The sequence below is a fragment of the Lepisosteus platostomus genome, chromosome 4, assembly GCF_059453375.1.
Source record: "Lepisosteus platostomus isolate fLepPlt1 chromosome 4, fLepPlt1.hap1, whole genome shotgun sequence".
Classification (NCBI taxonomy): Eukaryota; Metazoa; Chordata; class Actinopteri; order Semionotiformes; family Lepisosteidae; genus Lepisosteus; species Lepisosteus platostomus.
In genome coordinates, this window is record NC_142614.1 from 12,261,257 (window position 1) to 12,286,135 (window position 24,879).

Below are 24,879 nucleotides of genomic sequence, written 5' to 3' on the forward strand. Positions count from 1 at the left end.
AAGAGAGAATATCTGTGTGCCTTTAAAAAGACGTACTTGACAAACAGTAGGTATCATGGATTTGTTCTCTATGGGAAACAAAATGTGGATTTCGGGTATTTCTTTCTTCAGCTTCTTGGTGTTCTTTTGTTGCGGCGTTTTCTGTGACGCCGCTACATGGCGCTCAGTTCCCGGACGGCGAACCGGTATCACGCACAAGGGGGCTGTGTTTTACAAAATTCCTCGGTTTCTACGGCAGCCTACGCCGCTCGTGCGGGCTGTGTCGGTAGCGTGCGGGGAGAGTCAAATCGTGGTGCAAGTCAGGAGAGACCTGTTCGGTACCGGTCAGCTGCTCAACTCCTCGGACGTCAGTCTGGGAGACTGTGCCGCCACAAGGCAAGACGACGCGGCGCAGGTCCTGATCTTCGTGTCCGAGCTGCAGGCGTGTCGTAGTTCGCTGACGGTAGGGTGTCCGGCTTTGACATCATAGCTTCATATTTTAGTGGTGTGCCGGCTTCACCCGTCGCTTCTCTCCTAGAGCGCACCGGAGGAGCTAGTGTACAACTTCTCTCTCAACTACACCCCGCGGGCGATTGCCAACACCCCCATCGTGAGAACGAATGGCGCCGTTGTCGGGATTGAGTGTCGCTACATGAGGTGAGGGAGGCATCTGCTGTCCTGCAGGGTCCACGGAGCTCCAGGGCTGAATAAGGACCGTGTCACTCTGCTGGAGTCTCTTTCCCAGGTTTCACAATGTGAGCAGCAGCGCCCTGAAGCCCACCTGGGTCCCCTACACTTCCACCAAGTCTGCGGAGGATGTCCTGGATTTCTCCCTGGTGCTCATGGCTGGTATGTGCTCTTGTAGGGAGAGGTGCAGCAAGACTCCCTTTCGCACTGGGGATGTCTGCTAGAGAAGATTGCTTTGTTGAATTAGTTGACTGGGGGTCTATGAAGGTTTGCTCCCAGAAACCGGAGCTCTTTGAAGGGATCTGTATTTGGGAGACGTTCATCTGGTTCTCTATTTTCCTGCTGGACCTATTCGTGGCCATGAGTAATGGCTCCTCTCCAATGCTAGATGACTGGAGCTCCCCAAGGACCTCCAACGTGTTCTACCTGGGGGACGTCCTGAATATTGAAGCCTCCGTCAGCCAGGCCGACCACCAGCCCCTCCGGCTCTTTGTGGACAACTGTGTGGCCACCCTGGTGCCTGACCAGACCTCTACCCCCAGATATGCCTTCATTGAGAATCATGGGTGAGTCCTGTGCCTTCTGATGGAGGAACTGCTGTGCAGACGGTGCACTTGCAATGACCTCCCCTCTCCCCCAGGTGCCTGACTGATGCCAAAACTACAGGCTCCAGTTCTCAGTTCATGCCAAGACCCCAGGACAGCAAGCTGAGGATGAAGCTGGATGCCTTCAGGTTCTATCAAGATGCCAGGAGCTCAGTGAGTGTCTTCCTGTGGCCTCTGGGCTGTGAGGAGGCTTAGCTGCAGTGGAGCCTCTGACTGAAGGTGTGCTGTTCCAGATCTACATCACCTGCCTTCTGAAGGTGACTGCTGCTTCCCAGAGTGTGGACTCCCTGAACAAGGCCTGCTACACTACTGGGAATGTGTAAGTGAGGAGTAGGGTGTTGCCCGCAATGTGCTCTGATGCGGGTGTCTGCAGTGATGCCTGTCCTGCTGTAGGTGGATGTCTGTGGATGGGAGTGATCAGGTGTGCAGCTGCTGTGACTCCAGCTGTCCTACAACCAAATCCAGGCACTGGATGAAAATGAAGAGGGATCTGGGATCTAAAGAGGGTGAGACTCTCTTGCTTGTGGCTTCTCAAAATGAGAAGAGGGGATTCTAGTTCTTGTAGATGCTAGTGTTCCACTCCAGTAGTATGAACATTGGTACATTGAGGGACTGTGAGCAGAAGTCTTCATAGAAAACCATGACACTGTATGCTCTTATTCTTGGGGAATGTAGGCAACTGTTCTCTGGATTGCTACATGAAAAGGAGCGTTACAAAGGGTGTCCTTCCCTCCAACATGCTCCTTAAGTCCTGGTCAGGCTTATGTGAGAGTGAATGCTGTCTTCTGCAGCGCTGTAGGTATTTCAATCCAGAATTCCTTCCAGTTGCAGCTGCTGAGTGGGAAGGCAATGCCACAGTTGGTCCTCTGTTTGTACTGGAAGAGCAGGCTGACCGCCCAGCAGAGGTGGAAGGTCAGAGGTCTCAGCTGAGAGCACAGGAGGAAGGTGATGTAACAGGTAGAGGAAGCCTTTAGTACCCAACCTGTATACTGACTGGAGTCTCAGTGGGACTGAACTGGTCTAAAAGCATCTCTATGGTAGAGCAGTGTGAGCTAACCTGTCCTCTCTTTCCAGGAGTGTCTGCTGAGCCTGAGATCCTGGCTGCTCTGGGGGCAGTGGTGGGGCTGGTCTGTGTGGCTGTGCTGGGGCCTGTCCTTTACAGGAGACTGCAGAGCAAATCCACTGAGCTGACTGTGATGGAGAAATAAAGGAGGGATTGAGAACTCTGTGTGATACTTGTTCCTTTCTTAATCCAGTGCAATAGACCTTGACACCTGCTTATTGCACTGACCTCTCATGTTCTCATCATGCTACCCTGTTCAGTGTCTTTGTCACAAGCACTGTGGGCAGAGGGTGGGCTTGGGCTGTTACTGCACTGGCTCCAGTGGCTTTCAGCTAGTCTGACAGCCTTTCTTGTGCAGGTGCTAAGCATTAAACTGCAGCTCCACTCTGTAGAGTAGATGCTATGGGTGGGGAGCTTCTCTGCAGCTGATGATGGCTGTAGTACTCATGGGAGCAGCCTGGACTCCAGGCTGTTACATATCCCTGACAGCAGCACATGGATGGCTGCTTTTTCTTCTAAGTCAGGTTCTAGTTGAGACGGCATCTTCTATGACCATTAGAGGAGAGCCACAGGGCAGACACGTTCAGAATGTTGCCATCTGAGGCTCTTTACTTTCACTGAGACGCCTGCTATGATTCTCCTTTCCTTCGGTTTTATGGAGTTACACGGTTAAAGGGATCTGACTTCATTTACTTCGTTATGAGATGAAAATATTTTGTTACGACCACGGAGTTCAGTACCGAATGGAGCGGGCGTAGGACTGGGAAAAAGAGGTTAATCAGAAGTGGGGAAAGGTACACAGGGACAGGGATTACAGCGCTACACCTACCCTAACAGCCACGAAGGGAAGAGCCTGTTTCCAGCCTCCGTCCCACTATATACAGTCCCCTAATCCCCAGCCCGCCTTGCGTGTGCATGGCTCTACAGTATTATCAAACTAAGTGTGTGGGCTTTTCTAAACAGTATTGTATTTAGGCTTTCGTTCTAATACACAGTACAGTCTAAGACAAGAGCCTAAACAAAATTAGCTTCCATGAGCAGAAGAGATGTAAACGAAGGCTGAAACACCGCCGCAAGATCTTCCAGCACCCTCTCCGTTAGATCCATGTGACTAACACACGGTAGACACGTAGAATACTCGAGGTTTTTCTTGCTAGAAGTTAACAGATTCTCGTTTGCCGCAATTGTACACATGCCGTGTGGCTAAATAAATGCCACCTGGCTAAAAATCGGCCCTACCCGGACAAACAAAAGCGTGAAAGCACAGTTCATCGATTATACGTAAGCGGCATTAAAACGCAGTGCTTTCCGTGCGGCTTCTCCAGTATTTTACTAAATGGAGGTGTGAATTCAACCTGTAGCCGCTCTCCTCAGAGCTCAAGCGGATTAAAGCATACCTGAGGTCCACAACCCAGGCACAGTTCTAGAACGTTTATCAAACCTTCCCATCTTCACAGCTTTGCTGATCTCACCTCCCTTGCTACTGATGGCTCTCGATTTAAGCGTTTTACCTTCATCTTTATTTCTGCAATTGCTTTCCACAAAGGTTTCAGTGCAGTACTTTTTAAGTTATGATTTGCTATTATTCTTACGAAGCGGAGATCCTATTTGTTATGAATTCTCACAAATCAAGGTCAGTGTACAGGCGAAGGTTCAAACAGGAGCTCCCAGGGTACTGTGGACAAGGCAGGCTCGGAGTCAAAGAAAGAAACTAGGTGGAGGCAGGAAAACAGGCTCACTGGAAGAACACGGCTCAGTACAAGGCACTCAGGAGGTTGAGGCAATACTTCGCGAAAAAAACGAGGCTTAGACAGGCTTTATATAACGTTAAAAACTTTTCGAGGGTGTGGCAAATAAGGTGATGACAGGTAGCACCCAATCACAAATCGGGGAACAGAGAGATATTTTTGTACTTTCCATTTATGTGTATTGGGTCAAAATGTTGTGATCCCAGATCACCAGCTTGCTCTTAATTTTTCCTATGCCGAATCCCGGCAAAACATTTGAAGCATTTCGAAACAGTGTGAGGCCATGAAGTCGCGTTCAGCCTGGTCACGCGCCTTTTGATACGGACTTCGGAGCAGTGGACAGTATGGTAACGCTATGCTCCAAATGCATCGAAGCAGTTTCGAATCAGTGTTTCGAGTCGTGTTTCTTTAAACCAGTCGCTAAAGCAAGATCAAACGATTCCTGGCTCAAACATCCAAATATATTAGCAGCCCAATGATGTGAAATTTTAAGCAGTGCTGATTTTAATTGGATTTAAATATCACCGCTGAGGTTCTGTTTCCTCACTTGTTTCCACATCGCGGATGAAGACAATTCTTAAGAATGACGCTGGAGGGAACCAGCAGAGCGATCTGCGCACCTGGACTCAATTCCTGACCCTGGAGACGCGCAGAGCGTCTGAGGTCCTCGTGCGCCCGCTTCAGCCTGCTGCTGTCCAATCGCCGAGCTCAGCCAATCAGCGCGCAGAGAGAACTTAAGGCGCTGAGCGCGGCTTTCCTCTAGTTCCTCTCCGAGTTCCGCCATGGAGAAGTCTGGGGTCAGTGGGAAAGTGTGGAGTCTGTGGAGTCTGTGTGCCTGGCTTTTTGTGTTGCTGGATGTGGCTCTAGCCCAGAATCAGAAATGTCTGGTGAGCGATAATGACAAGGTGGTGTGTGGAGACCCGACCATCACGAGAGCCGACTGTGAAGCAGGAAACTGTTGCTTTGATCAGACAAGCCAGAGGCGCTGCTACTATGGGAATGATGGTGGGTTTGTGTAACCTGAGCACTTCAGAGCAGGACTCCCTTTTTTTATAATGGGACTGAATCCAGCCTTTGTATCCCCTCAGTGACTGTGCAGTGCACCAGGGATGGTCAGTTTGTGGTTGTGGTGTCCAGGAATGCCACCAGCCCTCCGCTGAGCCTGGACTCGGTCAGTCTGCTGGGGGGTGGCAGTGCAGCCTGTGGCCCTGTTGGCACCACTGCTGGCTTTGCCATGTTCAAGTTCCCAGTCAGTGCCTGTGGCACCAGGATGAGGGTGAGTTGCAGCCAGTGTCTTGTTCCCAGAGTGCCAGTGTGTGCAGGCTGTGCCTGTCATGTCCCCACCCCTGTTCCAGGTGGAGGCTGGTGCTGTAGTGTATGAGAACCTGATGAACTCCAGCTTCGAGGTGAGGCCGGGACCTGATGGCTCCATCACGAGGGACAGTGCCTACAGGTGGGCAGGTTGCCTTCTCCTTCCTCGGCTCCCCTCGGCCTGTGCCAGTTCCTGATGGCTGGCTTCTTCCTGCAGGCTGTTCTTCCAGTGCAGGTATGCAGATGATGAGCTGGTTCCTCTGCAGGCAGTGGTCTATACGGTCTCTCCACCCCCTCCAGCAGTGTCCCCAGGACCTCTCCGTGTGGAGCTCCAACTGGCAAGAGGTACCTGTGCTGAGCCTTCAGCTCTGCTCGGCTGCCCTGCAGGGTGAAATAGTGCTAAAGTTCCCTCCTCCTCCTCAGGAGAGCAGTATGACTCCTACTACAGTGAGGGTGACTACCCTGTGACCAAGGTCCTGCAGGATCCTGTGTATGTGGAGGTTCACATCTTGCAGAGGACGGATCCCAATATTGTCCTGACGCTGGGAGACTGCTGGGCCACTTCCACCCCAAGCCCTCTGAGCCAGCCCCAGTGGAGCCTCCTGGTTGCTGGGTAACCTGTCCTCCTGTAGCTCTTGCTGGATTCCCCACTGCTGACCCCTGCTGGCAGAGCTCTCACCCTTCTCCTCCTGCTGCAGGTGCCCATACAGAGATGACAACTACCAGACCACTCTGATCCCTGTGGGCGGCTCCTCAGGGCTGCTGTACCCAACGCACTACCAGCGCTTCATGGTCCGGATGTTCACTTTTGTGGACCCTGCCTCCCAGCTCCCCCTGAAGGAGACGGTAAGGAGCCATGGCTGGGAGGCACCAGCTTGATCCCCGAGGGCAGCTGACCTTCTCTCACCCCTGCTCTGCTCTCTCCAGGTCTACATCCACTGCAGTGCAGCAGTGTGCCAGCCGACTGCTACTGACCGCTGTGTCCCAACCTGCAGCAGGAGGAGTGAGTACCTGTCGCATGTCAGCTCCAGTGCTCCAGCTGAGGGGTACCTGTTGGCTGCTGAATCCTGGTCGTCAGTCCTCCCAGCAGTTCTTCTGTTCCTCTTCCAGGAAGGGCAGCTGCTGCAGCACGCGGGGGCTCCTCCAAAGACACTGCAGTGGTCTCTAGTGGAGAGGTGATCCTGACTGCCTCTGAGCTCCCAGCCCAGGGTGAAGCGCATCGGCTCTGGTCTGAAGGTGAGAGGCTCCACTGTGTGAGCGGTGTTGGCGTGTTGCTCTGGCTGTGTACTGACTGCTGCCTGCTCTCTCCTCAGTGCCCCAGGTCTTCAGCTATGGTTTGCTGGCAGTAGCTGCCTCCACTGTGCTTGTGGTCTCTGCTCTGCTGCTGGTAGCTGTGTGGAGATTCAGACCTTGTACACAGAACAAAGCTGTAACTGGAGCATAATAAAGGGAGAAGTGAACTCTGGTCCTCCTCAGCCTTTCTTTTTCACTTTCTTAATGATGTCTAAGACGCTTACAGCTGCTTCTTTCTAGAAGGAATGGTGGCAAAAACACTGCTTAACAGCTCAATGTAATGATTATTGCAGTAAGAGGGCTTTTCTGCATCCAGCTCTGAAACCTCTTCCAGAACCACCTCCTTCGTCTGGGTAATCTGACCACTGAGGAAGGTAATTAATACTGCAGGTGCTGCTTGGAGTCGGGGGCGGTGCTGTTCCCCTTGCAGCGACTGTAGGGGAACTGACTTCGTACCTCCACTTACTGCAGCAATACTGCCTGCTCCTCACACAGGACTGATGTCACGCAATCCAGGAAGTGGCTTTAGAGCGGAATAATCTGTGGTCTTGGCTTCTACTCTCTGAAGAGAAATGGAAGTGGCGGGATTGGACTTGGGGTACCTGCGAGGTCAGTTGGGAGACACTGGTCCATAAATTATTATAAAAATAAAATCAAGTTTTTCACTCAAAAATAAAAACATTCATGATCACCTAAATGACATGATTTCAAGGGGGGTTAGTGACGGGTGTAAAATGTCTAGAATCAGTGATCAATCATGCAATTGAATATTGCAATCCAAACAGTTTATTGGCATTGCAAATATTTTGAGCAATATTTGCCTCTACTACAATTGGAGAAACTTTTTTTAATCCTGTTAAAAGCTAGGAGAGAAACCTTTGACAACTTGGGGATTTTTGACCAATCTCAATTCACTACGTGATTAGGAATCCCTTGTCTGAAAGAAAAATGAGGCATTAACTTTTAAAGATTAAACCCTGCTGAACATGCAATAAGACTGACCTCTTTCAAATTGTATTTTGAACCACCAGCATATGTAGTAATTATTCTGAAGTAATACTTCAATTATTTACTTCCACTTGTATAACGCTTTTCTGGTAATGTGGACTCCCCTCCACCACCTGGAGGATGCGACGGCAGCCATAGTGCTCCAGAATGCTCACCACACACCAACTCTCAGGGGGGAGAAGATTCACAGATGGGGATTATTAGGAGGCCATGATTCTTTTAGTGAGACGCCCTGGGATTTTTAATGACCACAGCGAGTCAGGACCTCGGTTTTACGTCTCAGCCGAAGGACGGCGCCTGTTTACAGTCTAGTGTCCTCATTGCTATACTGGGGCATTAGGACCCACATGTACCACAGGGTTAGTGCCCCCTGCTGGCCCCACTAACACCTCTTCCGGCAGTGACCTTCGTTGTTCCCAGGAGCTCTCCCATCCAGGTACTGACCAGGCTCACACCTGCTCAGCTTTAGTGGGCTGCCAGTTGTGAGCTGCAGAGTGAAATGGCTGCTGGCTGTGCCAAATGTCGAAAATATCAAACTTATTTTCTTAATGTGTGCGATTTCAGCCCGCAGGCACAGAGTACACGTGTTCTCTCATCTGTCTGCAGCTCCTTCATTAGCGCCAACATCGCAGGCTTCTCGATCACACGCCTGCTTACGCGACACTGTCTCATTCGCTTTCTGGTGCTCTAATGTAGCGGGTTTGTCTCTGCAACACGACTAATCAGTTCATTGATCTGAAATCACACGTGTAGTGCAAATTAAGACGTAATTTGAGTGGATTTAGGATTCATGTCAAACGAAATGTAAGATAAGAAAACTACAGATTGAAAGGCCTGCCTACATTTTCTATAATGTCATAATGCCCTATGTGATTTAACAGTAAGGCAAAAACATATTTGACTAAGAATACATTATCAGCAGCGATTTAATCCTAGCTTGAAGTGGACTGGATTTTGCTGTAGTTTTACATTTGTATTTTCTCAAAATCCTCAAGAAAGGTTACGAAGTGCACCCCCTGGACGTCTTCACAGCCAGAACTGGGACGACATGATGCAATTTAAGGTAGAAATTGGATCGTAATGCGTAATTACAACAGAACGCACTGACTCAGCCGGAGAAAATTGAAACATGAAATAAAAGAATACGTAAAACATCACCGGTCCTATTCGGACAGTTTTCAACAGGCTCGGCGCTGTTTCCTGATCGCTGCTCTGATCTTCCCCGACTCTCGCGCTCTATCCGGGCTCCTCAGTACGAGCGGACACGGGGTTTGTTCCGTGAGAATCTGCTTTCTCTGTCGGCAAACCTGAACCCCATTAAGAGAGAATATCTGTGTGCCTTTAAAAAGACGTACTTGACAAACAGTAGGTATCATGGATTTGTTCTCTATGGGAAACAAAATGTGGATTTCGGGTATTTCTTTCTTCAGCTTCTTGGTGTTCTTTTGTTGCGGCGTTTTCTGTGACGCCGCTACATGGCGCTCAGTTCCCGGACGGCGAACCGGTATCACGCACAAGGGGGCTGTGTTTTACAAAATTCCTCGGTTTCTACGGCAGCCTACGCCGCTCGTGCGGGCTGTGTCGGTAGCGTGCGGGGAGAGTCAAATCGTGGTGCAAGTCAGGAGAGACCTGTTCGGTACCGGTCAGCTGCTCAACTCCTCGGACGTCAGTCTGGGAGACTGTGCCGCCACAAGGCAAGACGACGCGGCGCAGGTCCTGATCTTCGTGTCCGAGCTGCAGGCGTGTCGTAGTTCGCTGACGGTAGGGTGTCCGGCTTTGACATCATAGCTTCATATTTTAGTGGTGTGCCGGCTTCACCCGTCGCTTCTCTCCTAGAGCGCACCGGAGGAGCTAGTGTACAACTTCTCTCTCAACTACACCCCGCGGGCGATTGCCAACACCCCCATCGTGAGAACGAATGGCGCCGTTGTCGGGATTGAGTGTCGCTACATGAGGTGAGGGAGGCATCTGCTGTCCTGCAGGGTCCACGGAGCTCCAGGGCTGAATAAGGACCGTGTCACTCTGCTGGAGTCTCTTTCCCAGGTTTCACAATGTGAGCAGCAGCGCCCTGAAGCCCACCTGGGTCCCCTACACTTCCACCAAGTCTGCGGAGGATGTCCTGGATTTCTCCCTGGTGCTCATGGCTGGTATGTGCTCTTGTAGGGAGAGGTGCAGCAAGACTCCCTTTCGCACTGGGGATGTCTGCTAGAGAAGATTGCTTTGTTGAATTAGTTGACTGGGGGTCTATGAAGGTTTGCTCCCAGAAACCGGAGCTCTTTGAAGGGATCTGTATTTGGGAGACGTTCATCTGGTTCTCTATTTTCCTGCTGGACCTATTCGTGGCCATGAGTAATGGCTCCTCTCCAATGCTAGATGACTGGAGCTCCCCAAGGACCTCCAACGTGTTCTACCTGGGGGACGTCCTGAATATTGAAGCCTCCGTCAGCCAGGCCGACCACCAGCCCCTCCGGCTCTTTGTGGACAACTGTGTGGCCACCCTGGTGCCTGACCAGACCTCTACCCCCAGATATGCCTTCATTGAGAATCATGGGTGAGTCCTGTGCCTTCTGATGGAGGAACTGCTGTGCAGACGGTGCACTTGCAATGACCTCCCCTCTCCCCCAGGTGCCTGACTGATGCCAAAACTACAGGCTCCAGTTCTCAGTTCATGCCAAGACCCCAGGACAGCAAGCTGAGGATGAAGCTGGATGCCTTCAGGTTCTATCAAGATGCCAGGAGCTCAGTGAGTGTCTTCCTGTGGCCTCTGGGCTGTGAGGAGGCTTAGCTGCAGTGGAGCCTCTGACTGAAGGTGTGCTGTTCCAGATCTACATCACCTGCCTTCTGAAGGTGACTGCTGCTTCCCAGAGTGTGGACTCCCTGAACAAGGCCTGCTACACTACTGGGAATGTGTAAGTGAGGAGTAGGGTGTTGCCCGCAATGTGCTCTGATGCGGGTGTCTGCAGTGATGCCTGTCCTGCTGTAGGTGGATGTCTGTGGATGGGAGTGATCAGGTGTGCAGCTGCTGTGACTCCAGCTGTCCTACAACCAAATCCAGGCACTGGATGAAAATGAAGAGGGATCTGGGATCTAAAGAGGGTGAGACTCTCTTGCTTGTGGCTTCTCAAAATGAGAAGAGGGGATTCTAGTTCTTGTAGATGCTAGTGTTCCACTCCAGTAGTATGAACATTGGTACATTGAGGGATTGTGAGCAGAAGTCTTCATAGAAAACCATGACACTGTATGCTCTTATTCTTGGGGAATGTAGGCAACTGTTCTCTGGATTGCTACATGAAAAGGAGCGTTACAAAGGGTGTCCTTCCCTCCAACATGCTCCTTAAGTCCTGGTCAGGCTTATGTGAGAGTGAATGCTGTCTTCTGCAGCGCTGTAGGTATTTCAATCCAGAATTCCTTCCAGTTGCAGCTGCTGAGTGGGAAGGCGATGCCACAGTTGGTCCTCTGTTTGTACTGGAAGAGCAGGCTGACCGCCCAGCAGAGGTGGAAGGTCAGAGGTCTCAGCTGAGAGCACAGGAGGAAGGTGATGTAACAGGTAGAGGAAGCCTTTAGTACCCAACCTGTATACTGACTGGAGTCTCAGTGGGACTGAACTGGTCTAAAAGCATCTCTATGGTAGAGCAGTGTGAGCTAACCTGTCCTCTCTTTCCAGGAGTGTCTGCTGAGCCTGAGATCCTGGCTGCTCTGGGGGCAGTGGTGGGGCTGGTCTGTGTGGCTGTGCTGGGGCCTGTCCTTTACAGGAGACTGCAGAGCAAATCCACTGAGCTGACTGTGATGGAGAAATAAAGGAGGGATTGAGAACTCTGTGTGATACTTGTTCCTTTCTTAATCCAGTGCAATAGACCTTGACACCTGCTTATTGCACTGACCTCTCATGTTCTCATCATGCTACCCTGTTCAGTGTCTTTGTCACAAGCACTGTGGGCAGAGGGTGGGCTTGGGCTGTTACTGCACTGGCTCCAGTGGCTTTCAGCTAGTCTGACAGCCTTTCTTGTGCAGGTGCTAAGCATTAAACTGCAGCTCCACTCTGTAGAGTAGATGCTATGGGTGGGGAGCTTCTCTGCAGCTGATGATGGCTGTAGTACTCATGGGAGCAGCCTGGACTCCAGGCTGTTACATATCCCTGACAGCAGCACATGGATGGCTGCTTTTTCTTCTAAGTCAGGTTCTAGTTGAGACGGCATCTTCTATGACCATTAGAGGAGAGCCACAGGGCAGACACGTTCAGAATGTTGCCATCTGAGGCTCTTTACTTTCACTGAGACGCCTGCTATGATTCTCCTTTCCTTCGGTTTTATGGAGTTACACGGTTAAAGGGATCTGACTTCATTTACTTCGTTATGAGATGAAAATATTTTGTTACGACCACGGAGTTCAGTACCGAATGGAGCGGGCGTAGGACTGGGAAAAAGAGGTTAATCAGAAGTGGGGAAAGGTACACAGGGACAGGGATTACAGCGCTACACCTACCCTAACAGCCACGAAGGGAAGAGCCTGTTTCCAGCCTCCGTCCCACTATATACAGTCCCCTAATCCCCAGCCCGCCTTGCGTGTGCATGGCTCTACAGTATTATCAAACTAAGTGTGTGGGCTTTTCTAAACAGTATTGTATTTAGGCTTTCGTTCTAATACACAGTACAGTCTAAGACAAGAGCCTAAACAAAATTAGCTTCCATGAGCAGAAGAGATGTAAACGAAGGCTGAAACACCGCCGCAAGATCTTCCAGCACCCTCTCCGTTAGATCCATGTGACTAACACACGGTAGACACGTAGAATACTCGAGGTTTTTCTTGCTAGAAGTTAACAGATTCTCGTTTGCCGCAATTGTACACATGCCGTGTGGCTAAATAAATGCCACCTGGCTAAAAATCGGCCCTACCCGGACAAACAAAAGCGTGAAAGCACAGTTCATCGATTATACGTAAGCGGCATTAAAACGCAGTGCTTTCCGTGCGGCTTCTCCAGTATTTTACTAAATGGAGGTGTGAATTCAACCTGTAGCCGCTCTCCTCAGAGCTCAAGCGGATTAAAGCATACCTGAGGTCCACAACCCAGGCACAGTTCTAGAACGTTTATCAAACCTTCCCATCTTCACAGCTTTGCTGATCTCACCTCCCTTGCTACTGATGGCTCTCGATTTAAGCGTTTTACCTTCATCTTTATTTCTGCAATTGCTTTCCACAAAGGTTTCAGTGCAGTACTTTTTAAGTTATGATTTGCTATTATTCTTACGAAGCGGAGATCCTATTTGTTATGAATTCTCACAAATCAAGGTCAGTGTACAGGCGAAGGTTCAAACAGGAGCTCCCAGGGTACTGTGGACAAGGCAGGCTCGGAGTCAAAGAAAGAAACTAGGTGGAGGCAGGAAAACAGGCTCACTGGAAGAACACGGCTCAGTACAAGGCACTCAGGAGGTTGAGGCAATACTTCGCGAAAAAAACGAGGCTTAGACAGGCTTTATATAACGTTAAAAACTTTTCGAGGGTGTGGCAAATAAGGTGATGACAGGTAGCACCCAATCACAAATCGGGGAACAGAGAGATATTTTTGTACTTTCCATTTATGTGTATTGGGTCAAAATGTTGTGATCCCAGATCACCAGCTTGCTCTTAATTTTTCCTATGCCGAATCCCGGCAAAACATTTGAAGCATTTCGAAACAGTGTGAGGCCATGAAGTCGCGTTCAGCCTGGTCACGCGCCTTTTGATACGGACTTCGGAGCAGTGGACAGTATGGTAACGCTATGCTCCAAATGCATCGAAGCAGTTTCGAATCAGTGTTTCGAGTCGTGTTTCTTTAAACCAGTCGCTAAAGCAAGATCAAACGATTCCTGGCTCAAACATCCAAATATATTAGCAGCCCAATGATGTGAAATTTTAAGCAGTGCTGATTTTAATTGGATTTAAATATCACCGCTGAGGTTCTGTTTCCTCACTTGTTTCCACATCGCGGATGAAGACAATTCTTAAGAATGACGCTGGAGGGAACCAGCAGAGCGATCTGCGCACCTGGACTCAATTCCTGACCCTGGAGACGCGCAGAGCGTCTGAGGTCCTCGTGCGCCCGCTTCAGCCTGCTGCTGTCCAATCGCCGAGCTCAGCCAATCAGCGCGCAGAGAGAACTTAAGGCGCTGAGCGCGGCTTTCCTCTAGTTCCTCTCCGAGTTCCGCCATGGAGAAGTCTGGGGTCAGTGGGAAAGTGTGGAGTCTGTGGAGTCTGTGTGCCTGGCTTTTTGTGTTGCTGGATGTGGCTCTAGCCCAGAATCAGAAATGTCTGGTGAGCGATAATGACAAGGTGGTGTGTGGAGACCCGACCATCACGAGAGCCGACTGTGAAGCAGGAAACTGTTGCTTTGATCAGACAAGCCAGAGGCGCTGCTACTATGGGAATGATGGTGGGTTTGTGTAACCTGAGCACTTCAGAGCAGGACTCCCTTTTTTTATAATGGGACTGAATCCAGCCTTTGTATCCCCTCAGTGACTGTGCAGTGCACCAGGGATGGTCAGTTTGTGGTTGTGGTGTCCAGGAATGCCACCAGCCCTCCGCTGAGCCTGGACTCGGTCAGTCTGCTGGGGGGTGGCAGTGCAGCCTGTGGCCCTGTTGGCACCACTGCTGGCTTTGCCATGTTCAAGTTCCCAGTCAGTGCCTGTGGCACCAGGATGAGGGTGAGTTGCAGCCAGTGTCTTGTTCCCAGAGTGCCAGTGTGTGCAGGCTGTGCCTGTCATGTCCCCACCCCTGTTCCAGGTGGAGGCTGGTGCTGTAGTGTATGAGAACCTGATGAACTCCAGCTTCGAGGTGAGGCCGGGACCTGATGGCTCCATCACGAGGGACAGTGCCTACAGGTGGGCAGGTTGCCTTCTCCTTCCTCGGCTCCCCTCGGCCTGTGCCAGTTCCTGATGGCTGGCTTCTTCCTGCAGGCTGTTCTTCCAGTGCAGGTATGCAGATGATGAGCTGGTTCCTCTGCAGGCAGTGGTCTATACGGTCTCTCCACCCCCTCCAGCAGTGTCCCCAGGACCTCTCCGTGTGGAGCTCCAACTGGCAAGAGGTACCTGTGCTGAGCCTTCAGCTCTGCTCGGCTGCCCTGCAGGGTGAAATAGTGCTAAAGTTCCCTCCTCCTCCTCAGGAGAGCAGTATGACTCCTACTACAGTGAGGGTGACTACCCTGTGACCAAGGTCCTGCAGGATCCTGTGTATGTGGAGGTTCACATCTTGCAGAGGACGGATCCCAATATTGTCCTGACGCTGGGAGACTGCTGGGCCACTTCCACCCCAAGCCCTCTGAGCCAGCCCCAGTGGAGCCTCCTGGTTGCTGGGTAACCTGTCCTCCTGTAGCTCTTGCTGGATTCCCCACTGCTGACCCCTGCTGGCAGAGCTCTCACCCTTCTCCTCCTGCTGCAGGTGCCCATACAGAGATGACAACTACCAGACCACTCTGATCCCTGTGGGCGGCTCCTCAGGGCTGCTGTACCCAACGCACTACCAGCGCTTCATGGTCCGGATGTTCACTTTTGTGGACCCTGCCTCCCAGCTCCCCCTGAAGGAGACGGTAAGGAGCCATGGCTGGGAGGCACCAGCTTGATCCCCGAGGGCAGCTGACCTTCTCTCACCCCTGCTCTGCTCTCTCCAGGTCTACATCCACTGCAGTGCAGCAGTGTGCCAGCCGACTGCTACTGACCGCTGTGTCCCAACCTGCAGCAGGAGGAGTGAGTACCTGTCGCATGTCAGCTCCAGTGCTCCAGCTGAGGGGTACCTGTTGGCTGCTGAATCCTGGTCGTCAGTCCTCCCAGCAGTTCTTCTGTTCCTCTTCCAGGAAGGGCAGCTGCTGCAGCACGCGGGGGCTCCTCCAAAGACACTGCAGTGGTCTCTAGTGGAGAGGTGATCCTGACTGCCTCTGAGCTCCCAGCCCAGGGTGAAGCGCATCGGCTCTGGTCTGAAGGTGAGAGGCTCCACTGTGTGAGCGGTGTTGGCGTGTTGCTCTGGCTGTGTACTGACTGCTGCCTGCTCTCTCCTCAGTGCCCCAGGTCTTCAGCTATGGTTTGCTGGCAGTAGCTGCCTCCACTGTGCTTGTGGTCTCTGCTCTGCTGCTGGTAGCTGTGTGGAGATTCAGACCTTGTACACAGAACAAAGCTGTAACTGGAGCATAATAAAGGGAGAAGTGAACTCTGGTCCTCCTCAGCCTTTCTTTTTCACTTTCTTAATGATGTCTAAGACGCTTACAGCTGCTTCTTTCTAGAAGGAATGGTGGCAAAAACACTGCTTAACAGCTCAATGTAATGATTATTGCAGTAAGAGGGCTTTTCTGCATCCAGCTCTGAAACCTCTTCCAGAACCACCTCCTTCGTCTGGGTAATCTGACCACTGAGGAAGGTAATTAATACTGCAGGTGCTGCTTGGAGTCGGGGGCGGTGCTGTTCCCCTTGCAGCGACTGTAGGGGAACTGACTTCGTACCTCCACTTACTGCAGCAATACTGCCTGCTCCTCACACAGGACTGATGTCACGCAATCCAGGAAGTGGCTTTAGAGCGGAATAATCTGTGGTCTTGGCTTCTACTCTCTGAAGAGAAATGGAAGTGGCGGGATTGGACTTGGGGTACCTGCGAGGTCAGTTGGGAGACACTGGTCCATAAATTATTATAAAAATAAAATCAAGTTTTTCACTCAAAAATAAAAACATTCATGATCACCTAAATGACATGATTTCAAGGGGGGTTAGTGACGGGTGTAAAATGTCTAGAATCAGTGATCAATCATGCAATTGAATATTGCAATCCAAACAGTTTATTGGCATTGCAAATATTTTGAGCAATATTTGCCTCTACTACAATTGGAGAAACTTTTTTTAATCCTGTTAAAAGCTAGGAGAGAAACCTTTGACAACTTGGGGATTTTTGACCAATCTCAATTCACTACGTGATTAGGAATCCCTTGTCTGAAAGAAAAATGAGGCATTAACTTTTAAAGATTAAACCCTGCTGAACATGCAATAAGACTGACCTCTTTCAAATTGTATTTTGAACCACCAGCATATGTAGTAATTATTCTGAAGTAATACTTCAATTATTTACTTCCACTTGTATAACGCTTTTCTGGTAATGTGGACTCCCCTCCACCACCTGGAGGATGCGACGGCAGCCATAGTGCTCCAGAATGCTCACCACACACCAACTCTCAGGGGGGAGAAGATTCACAGATGGGGATTATTAGGAGGCCATGATTCTTTTAGTGAGACGCCCTGGGATTTTTAATGACCACAGCGAGTCAGGACCTCGGTTTTACGTCTCAGCCGAAGGACGGCGCCTGTTTACAGTCTAGTGTCCTCATTGCTATACTGGGGCATTAGGACCCACATGTACCACAGGGTTAGTGCCCCCTGCTGGCCCCACTAACACCTCTTCCGGCAGTGACCTTCGTTGTTCCCAGGAGCTCTCCCATCCAGGTACTGACCAGGCTCACACCTGCTCAGCTTTAGTGGGCTGCCAGTTGTGAGCTGCAGAGTGAAATGGCTGCTGGCTGTGCCAAATGTCGAAAATATCAAACTTATTTTCTTAATGTGTGCGATTTCAGCCCGCAGGCACAGAGTACACGTGTTCTCTCATCTGTCTGCAGCTCCTTCATTAGCGCCAACATCGCAGGCTTCTCGATCACACGCCTGCTTACGCGACACTGTCTCATTCGCTTTCTGGTGCTCTAATGTAGCGGGTTTGTCTCTGCAACACGACTAATCAGTTCATTGATCTGAAATCACACGTGTAGTGCAAATTAAGACGTAATTTGAGTGGATTTAGGATTCATGTCAAACGAAATGTAAGATAAGAAAACTACAGATTGAAAGGCCTGCCTACATTTTCTATAATGTCATAATGCCCTATGTGATTTAACAGTAAGGCAAAAACATATTTGACTAAGAATACATTATCAGCAGCGATTTAATCCTAGCTTGAAGTGGACTGGATTTTGCTGTAGTTTTACATTTGTATTTTCTCAAAATCCTCAAGAAAGGTTACGAAGTGCACCCCCTGGACGTCTTCACAGCCAGAACTGGGACGACATGATGCAATTTAAGGTAGAAATTGGATCGTAATGCGTAATTACAACAGAACGCACTGACTCAGCCGGAGAAAATTGAAACATGAAATAAAAGAATACGTAAAACATCACCGGTCCTATTCGGACAGTTTTCAACAGGCTCGGCGCTGTTTCCTGATCGCTGCTCTGATCTTCCCCGACTCTCGCGCTCTATCCGGGCTCCTCAGTACGAGCGGACACGGGGTTTGTTCCGTGAGAATCTGCTTTCTCTGTCGGCAAACCTGAACCCCATTAAGAGAGAATATCTGTGTGCCTTTAAAAAGACGTACTTGACAAACAGTAGGTATCATGGATTTGTTCTCTATGGGAAACAAAATGTGGATTTCGGGTATTTCTTTCTTCAGCTTCTTGGTGTTCTTTTGTTGCGGCGTTTTCTGTGACGCCGCTACATGGCGCTCAGTTCCCGGACGGCGAACCGGTATCACGCACAAGGGGGCTGTGTTTTACAAAATTCCTCGGTTTCTACGGCAGCCTACGCCGCTCGTGCGGGCTGTGTCGGTAGCGTGCGGGGAGAGTCAAATCGTGGTGCAAGTCAGGAGAGACCTGTTCGGTACCGGTCAGCTGCTCAACTCCTCGGACGTCAGTCTGGGAGACTGTGCCGCCACAAGGCAAGACGACGCGGCGCAGGTCCTGATCTTCGTGTCCGAGCTGCAGGCGTGTCGTAGTTCGCTGACGGTAGGGTGTCCGGCTTTGACATCATAGCTTCATATTTTAGTGGTGTGCCGGCTTCACCCGTCGCTTCTCTCCTAGAGCGCACCGGAGGAGCTAGTGTACAACTTCTCTCTCAACTACACCCCGCGGGCGATTGCCAACACCCCCATCGTGAGAACGAATGGCGCCGTTGTCGGGATTGAGTGTCGCTACATGAGGTGAGGGAGGCATCTGCTGTCCTGCAGGGTCCACGGAGCTCCAGGGCTGAATAAGGACCGTGTCACTCTGCTGGAGTCTCTTTCCCAGGTTTCACAATGTGAGCAGCAGCGCCCTGAAGCCCACCTGGGTCCCCTACACTTCCACCAAGTCTGCGGAGGATGTCCTGGATTTCTCCCTGGTGCTCATGGCTGGTATGTGCTCTTGTAGGGAGAGGTGCAGCAAGACTCCCTTTCGCACTGGGGATGTCTGCTAGAGAAGATTGCTTTGTTGAATTAGTTGACTGGGGGTCTATGAAGGTTTGCTCCCAGAAACCGGAGCTCTTTGAAGGGATCTGTATTTGGGAGACGTTCATCTGGTTCTCTATTTTCCTGCTGGACCTATTCGTGGCCATGAGTAATGGCTCCTCTCCAATGCTAGATGACTGGAGCTCCCCAAGGACCTCCAACGTGTTCTACCTGGGGGACGTCCTGAATATTGAAGCCTCCGTCAGCCAGGCCGACCACCAGCCCCTCCGGCTCTTTGTGGACAACTGTGTGGCCACCCTGGTGCCTGACCAGACCTCTACCCCCAGATATGCCTTCATTGAGAATCATGGGTGAGTCCTGTGCCTTCTGATGGAGGAACTGCTGTGCAGACGGTGCACTTGCAATGACCTCCCCTCTCCCCCAGGTGCCTGACTGATGCCAAAACTACAGGCTCCAGTTCTCAGTTCATGCCAAGACCCCAGGACAGCAAGCTGAGGATGAAGCTGGATGCCTTCAGGTTCTATCAAGATGCCAGGAGCTCAGTGAGTGTCTTCCTGTGGCCTCTGGGCTGTGAGGAGGCTTAGCTGCAGTGGAGCCTCTGACTGAAGGTGTGCTGTTCCAGATCTACATCACCTGCCTTCTGAAGGTGACTGCTGCTTCCCAGAGTGTGGACTCCCTGAACAAGGCCTGCTACACTACTGGGAATGTGTAAGTGAGGAGTAGGGTGTTGCCCGCAATGTGCTCTGATGCGGGTGTCTGCAGTGATGCCTGTCCTGCTGTAGGTGGATGTCTGTGGATGGGAGTGATCAGGTGTGCAGCTGCTGTGACTCCAGCTGTCCTACAACCAAATCCAGGCACTGGATGAAAATGAAGAGGGATCTGGGATCTAAAGAGGGTGAGACTCTCTTGCTTGTGGCTTCTCAAAATGAGAAGAGGGGATTCTAGTTCTTGTAGATGCTAGTGTTCCACTCCAGTAGTATGAACATTGGTACATTGAGGGATTGTGAGCAGAAGTCTTCATAGAAAACCATGACACTGTATGCTCTTATTCTTGGGGAATGTAGGCAACTGTTCTCTGGATTGCTACATGAAAAGGAGCGTTACAAAGGGTGTCCTTCCCTCCAACATGCTCCTTAAGTCCTGGTCAGGCTTATGTGAGAGTGAATGCTGTCTTCTGCAGCGCTGTAGGTATTTCAATCCAGAATTCCTTCCAGTTGCAGCTGCTGAGTGGGAAGGCGATGCCACAGTTGGTCCTCTGTTTGTACTGGAAGAGCAGGCTGACCGCCCAGCAGAGGTGGAAGGTCAGAGGTCTCAGCTGAGAGCACAGGAGGAAGGTGATGTAACAGGTAGAGGAAGCCTTTAGTACCCAACCTGTATACTGACTGGAGTCTCAGTGGGACTGAACTGGTCTAAAAGCATCTCTATGGTAGAGCAGTGTGAGCTAACCTGTCCTCTCTTTCCAGGAGTGTCTGCTGAGCCTGAGATCCTGGCTGCTCTGGGGGCAGTGGTGGGGCTGGTCTGTGTGGCTGTGCTGGGGCCTGTCCTTTACAGGAGACTGCAGAGCAAATCCACTGAGCTGACTGTGATGGAGAAATAAAGGAGGGATTGAGAACTCTGTGTGATACTTGTTCCTTTCTTAATCCAGTGCAATAGACCTTGACACCTGCTTATTGCACTGACCTCTCATGTTCTCATCATGCTACCCTGTTCAGTGTCTTTGTCACAAGCACTGTGGGCAGAGGGTGGGCTTGGGCTGTTACTGCACTGGCTCCAGTGGCTTTCAGCTAGTCTGACAGCCTTTCTTGTGCAGGTGCTAAGCATTAAACTGCAGCTCCACTCTGTAGAGTAGATGCTATGGGTGGGGAGCTTCTCTGCAGCTGATGATGGCTGTAGTACTCATGGGAGCAGCCTGGACTCCAGGCTGTTACATATCCCTGACAGCAGCACATGGATGGCTGCTTTTTCTTCTAAGTCAGGTTCTAGTTGAGACGGCATCTTCTATGACCATTAGAGGAGAGCCACAGGGCAGACACGTTCAGAATGTTGCCATCTGAGGCTCTTTACTTTCACTGAGACGCCTGCTATGATTCTCCTTTCCTTCGGTTTTATGGAGTTACACGGTTAAAGGGATCTGACTTCATTTACTTCGTTATGAGATGAAAATATTTTGTTACGACCACGGAGTTCAGTACCGAATGGAGCGGGCGTAGGACTGGGAAAAAGAGGTTAATCAGAAGTGGGGAAAGGTACACAGGGACAGGGATTACAGCGCTACACCTACCCTAACAGCCACGAAGGGAAGAGCCTGTTTCCAGCCTCCGTCCCACTATATACAGTCCCCTAATCCCCAGCCCGCCTTGCGTGTGCATGGCTCTACAGTATTATCAAACTAAGTGTGTGGGCTTTTCTAAACAGTATTGTATTTAGGCTTTCGTTCTAATACACAGTACAGTCTAAGACAAGAGCCTAAACAAAATTAGCTTCCATGAGCAGAAGAGATGTAAACGAAGGCTGAAACACCGCCGCAAGATCTTCCAGCACCCTCTCCGTTAGATCCATGTGACTAACACACGGTAGACACGTAGAATACTCGAGGTTTTTCTTGCTAGAAGTTAACAGATTCTCGTTTGCCGCAATTGTACACATGCCGTGTGGCTAAATAAATGCCACCTGGCTAAAAATCGGCCCTACCCGGACAAACAAAAGCGTGAAAGCACAGTTCATCGATTATACGTAAGCGGCATTAAAACGCAGTGCTTTCCGTGCGGCTTCTCCAGTATTTTACTAAATGGAGGTGTGAATTCAACCTGTAGCCGCTCTCCTCAGAGCTCAAGCGGATTAAAGCATACCTGAGGTCCACAACCCAGGCACAGTTCTAGAACGTTTATCAAACCTTCCCATCTTCACAGCTTTGCTGATCTCACCTCCCTTGCTACTGATGGCTCTCGATTTAAGCGTTTTACCTTCATCTTTATTTCTGCAATTGCTTTCCACAAAGGTTTCAGTGCAGTACTTTTTAAGTTATGATTTGCTATTATTCTTACGAAGCGGAGATCCTATTTGTTATGAATTCTCACAAATCAAGGTCAGTGTACAGGCGAAGGTTCAAACAGGAGCTCCCAGGGTACTGTGGACAAGGCAGGCTCGGAGTCAAAGAAAGAAACTAGGTGGAGGCAGGAAAACAGGCTCACTGGAAGAACACGGCTCAGTACAAGGCACTCAGGAGGTTGAGGCAATACTTCGCGAAAAAAACGAGGCTTAGACAGGCTTTATATAACGTTAAAAACTTTTCGAGGGTGTGGCAAATAAGGTGATGACAGGTAGCACCCAATCACAAATCGGGGAACAGAGAGATATTTTTGTACTTTCCATTTATGTGTATTGGGTCAAAATGTTGTGATCCCAGATCACCAGCTTGCTCTTAATTTTTCCTATGCCGAATCCCGGCAAAACATTTGAAGCATTTCGAAACAGTGTGAGGCCATGAAGTCGCGTTCAGCCTGGTCACGCGCCTTTTGATACGGACTTCGGAGCAGTGGACAGTATGGTAACGCTATGCTCCAAATGCATCGAAGCAGTTTCGAATCAGTGTTTCGAGTCGTGTTTCTTTAAACCAGTCGCTAAAGCAAGATCAAACGATTCCTGGCTCAAACATCCAAATATATTAGCAGCCCAATGATGTGAAATTTTAAGCAGTGCTGATTTTAATTGGATTTAAATATCACCGCTGAGGTTCTGTTTCCTCACTTGTTTCCACATCGCGGATGAAGACAATTCTTAAGAATGACGCTGGAGGGAACCAGCAGAGCGATCTGCGCACCTGGACTCAATTCCTGACCCTGGAGACGCGCAGAGCGTCTGAGGTCCTCGTGCGCCCGCTTCAGCCTGCTGCTGTCCAATCGCCGAGCTCAGCCAATCAGCGCGCAGAGAGAACTTAAGGCGCTGAGCGCGGCTTTCCTCTAGTTCCTCTCCGAGTTCCGCCATGGAGAAGTCTGGGGTCAGTGGGAAAGTGTGGAGTCTGTGGAGTCTGTGTGCCTGGCTTTTTGTGTTGCTGGATGTGGCTCTAGCCCAGAATCAGAAATGTCTGGTGAGCGATAATGACAAGGTGGTGTGTGGAGACCCAACCATCACGAGAGCCGACTGTGAAGCAGGAAACTGTTGCTTTGATCAGACAAGCCAGAGGCGCTGCTACTATGGGAATGATGGTGGGTTTGTGTAACCTGAGCACTTCAGAGCAGGACTCCCTTTTTTTATAATGGGACTGAATCCAGCCTTTGTATCCCCTCAGTGACTGTGCAGTGCACCAGGGATGGTCAGTTTGTGGTTGTGGTGTCCAGGAATGCCACCAGCCCTCCGCTGAGCCTGGACTCGGTCAGTCTGCTGGGGGGTGGCAGTGCAGCCTGTGGCCCTGTTGGCACCACTGCTGGCTTTGCCATGTTCAAGTTCCCAGTCAGTGCCTGTGGCACCAGGATGAGGGTGAGTTGCAGCCAGTGTCTTGTTCCCAGAGTGCCAGTGTGTGCAGGCTGTGCCTGTCATGTCCCCACCCCTGTTCCAGGTGGAGGCTGGTGCTGTAGTGTATGAGAACCTGATGAACTCCAGCTTCGAGGTGAGGCCGGGACCTGATGGCTCCATCACGAGGGACAGTGCCTACAGGTGGGCAGGTTGCCTTCTCCTTCCTCGGCTCCCCTCGGCCTGTGCCAGTTCCTGATGGCTGGCTTCTTCCTGCAGGCTGTTCTTCCAGTGCAGGTATGCAGATGATGAGCTGGTTCCTCTGCAGGCAGTGGTCTATACGGTCTCTCCACCCCCTCCAGCAGTGTCCCCAGGACCTCTCCGTGTGGAGCTCCAACTGGCAAGAGGTACCTGTGCTGAGCCTTCAGCTCTGCTCGGCTGCCCTGCAGGGTGAAATAGTGCTAAAGTTCCCTCCTCCTCCTCAGGAGAGCAGTATGACTCCTACTACAGTGAGGGTGACTACCCTGTGACCAAGGTCCTGCAGGATCCTGTGTATGTGGAGGTTCACATCTTGCAGAGGACGGATCCCAATATTGTCCTGACGCTGGGAGACTGCTGGGCCACTTCCACCCCAAGCCCTCTGAGCCAGCCCCAGTGGAGCCTCCTGGTTGCTGGGTAACCTGTCCTCCTGTAGCTCTTGCTGGATTCCCCACTGCTGACCCCTGCTGGCAGAGCTCTCACCCTTCTCCTCCTGCTGCAGGTGCCCATACAGAGATGACAACTACCAGACCACTCTGATCCCTGTGGGCGGCTCCTCAGGGCTGCTGTACCCAACGCACTACCAGCGCTTCATGGTCCGGATGTTCACTTTTGTGGACCCTGCCTCCCAGCTCCCCCTGAAGGAGACGGTAAGGAGCCATGGCTGGGAGGCACCAGCTTGATCCCCGAGGGCAGCTGACCTTCTCTCACCCCTGCTCTGCTCTCTCCAGGTCTACATCCACTGCAGTGCAGCAGTGTGCCAGCCGACTGCTACTGACCGCTGTGTCCCAACCTGCAGCAGGAGGAGTGAGTACCTGTCGCATGTCAGCTCCAGTGCTCCAGCTGAGGGGTACCTGTTGGCTGCTGAATCCTGGTCGTCAGTCCTCCCAGCAGTTCTTCTGTTCCTCTTCCAGGAAGGGCAGCTGCTGCAGCACGCGGGGGCTCCTCCAAAGACACTGCAGTGGTCTCTAGTGGAGAGGTGATCCTGACTGCCTCTGAGCTCCCAGCCCAGGGTGAAGCGCATCGGCTCTGGTCTGAAGGTGAGAGGCTCCACTGTGTGAGCGGTGTTGGCGTGTTGCTCTGGCTGTGTACTGACTGCTGCCTGCTCTCTCCTCAGTGCCCCAGGTCTTCAGCTATGGTTTGCTGGCAGTAGCTGCCTCCACTGTGCTTGTGGTCTCTGCTCTGCTGCTGGTAGCTGTGTGGAGATTCAGACCTTGTACACAGAACAAAGCTGTAACTGGAGCATAATAAAGGGAGAAGTGAA

The 24,879-nt window shown here is 51.0% G+C and overlaps 6 protein-coding genes across 6 annotated transcripts; all 6 read left to right on the forward strand.

Moving 5' to 3' along the window:
* LOC148672675 (zona pellucida sperm-binding protein 3-like) lies at positions 1-2,494 on the forward strand. The gene is made up of 9 exons (XM_088628527.1): positions 1-442; positions 518-636; positions 725-828; positions 1,055-1,232; positions 1,307-1,424; positions 1,505-1,590; positions 1,665-1,777; positions 2,097-2,228; positions 2,346-2,494. Exons 1-9 carry the CDS (start codon positions 56-58, stop codon positions 2,477-2,479), a joined length of 1,371 nt encoding a protein of 456 aa, XP_088484653.1. The 5' UTR covers positions 1-55; the 3' UTR covers positions 2,480-2,494.
* A 2,355-nt stretch (positions 2,495-4,849) lies between these two features.
* On the forward strand, positions 4,850-6,853 carry LOC148672676 (zona pellucida sperm-binding protein 4-like). The gene is made up of 9 exons (XM_088628530.1): positions 4,850-5,087; positions 5,171-5,358; positions 5,438-5,535; positions 5,611-5,738; positions 5,817-6,006; positions 6,092-6,239; positions 6,321-6,396; positions 6,504-6,629; positions 6,707-6,853. The coding sequence occupies exons 1-9, from the start codon at positions 4,865-4,867 to the stop codon at positions 6,835-6,837; spliced, it is 1,308 nt and encodes a 435-aa protein (XP_088484656.1). The 5' UTR covers positions 4,850-4,864; the 3' UTR covers positions 6,838-6,853.
* Positions 6,854-9,020: 2,167 nt separating this feature from the next.
* Positions 9,021-11,502, forward strand: LOC148672677 (zona pellucida sperm-binding protein 3-like). Its single transcript, XM_088628526.1, has 9 exons — positions 9,021-9,455; positions 9,531-9,649; positions 9,738-9,841; positions 10,068-10,245; positions 10,320-10,437; positions 10,518-10,603; positions 10,678-10,790; positions 11,110-11,241; positions 11,359-11,502. Exons 1-9 carry the CDS (start codon positions 9,069-9,071, stop codon positions 11,490-11,492), a joined length of 1,371 nt encoding a protein of 456 aa, XP_088484652.1. The 5' UTR covers positions 9,021-9,068; the 3' UTR covers positions 11,493-11,502.
* A 2,360-nt stretch (positions 11,503-13,862) lies between these two features.
* On the forward strand, positions 13,863-15,866 carry LOC148672678 (zona pellucida sperm-binding protein 4-like). Its single transcript, XM_088628528.1, has 9 exons — positions 13,863-14,100; positions 14,184-14,371; positions 14,451-14,548; positions 14,624-14,751; positions 14,830-15,019; positions 15,105-15,252; positions 15,334-15,409; positions 15,517-15,642; positions 15,720-15,866. The coding sequence occupies exons 1-9, from the start codon at positions 13,878-13,880 to the stop codon at positions 15,848-15,850; spliced, it is 1,308 nt and encodes a 435-aa protein (XP_088484654.1). The 5' UTR covers positions 13,863-13,877; the 3' UTR covers positions 15,851-15,866.
* Positions 15,867-18,033: 2,167 nt separating this feature from the next.
* On the forward strand, positions 18,034-20,515 carry LOC148672679 (zona pellucida sperm-binding protein 3-like). The gene is made up of 9 exons (XM_088628525.1): positions 18,034-18,468; positions 18,544-18,662; positions 18,751-18,854; positions 19,081-19,258; positions 19,333-19,450; positions 19,531-19,616; positions 19,691-19,803; positions 20,123-20,254; positions 20,372-20,515. The coding sequence occupies exons 1-9, from the start codon at positions 18,082-18,084 to the stop codon at positions 20,503-20,505; spliced, it is 1,371 nt and encodes a 456-aa protein (XP_088484651.1). The 5' UTR covers positions 18,034-18,081; the 3' UTR covers positions 20,506-20,515.
* A 2,360-nt stretch (positions 20,516-22,875) lies between these two features.
* Positions 22,876-24,879, forward strand: LOC148672680 (zona pellucida sperm-binding protein 4-like). Its single transcript, XM_088628531.1, has 9 exons — positions 22,876-23,113; positions 23,197-23,384; positions 23,464-23,561; positions 23,637-23,764; positions 23,843-24,032; positions 24,118-24,265; positions 24,347-24,422; positions 24,530-24,655; positions 24,733-24,879. The coding sequence occupies exons 1-9, from the start codon at positions 22,891-22,893 to the stop codon at positions 24,861-24,863; spliced, it is 1,308 nt and encodes a 435-aa protein (XP_088484657.1). The 5' UTR covers positions 22,876-22,890; the 3' UTR covers positions 24,864-24,879.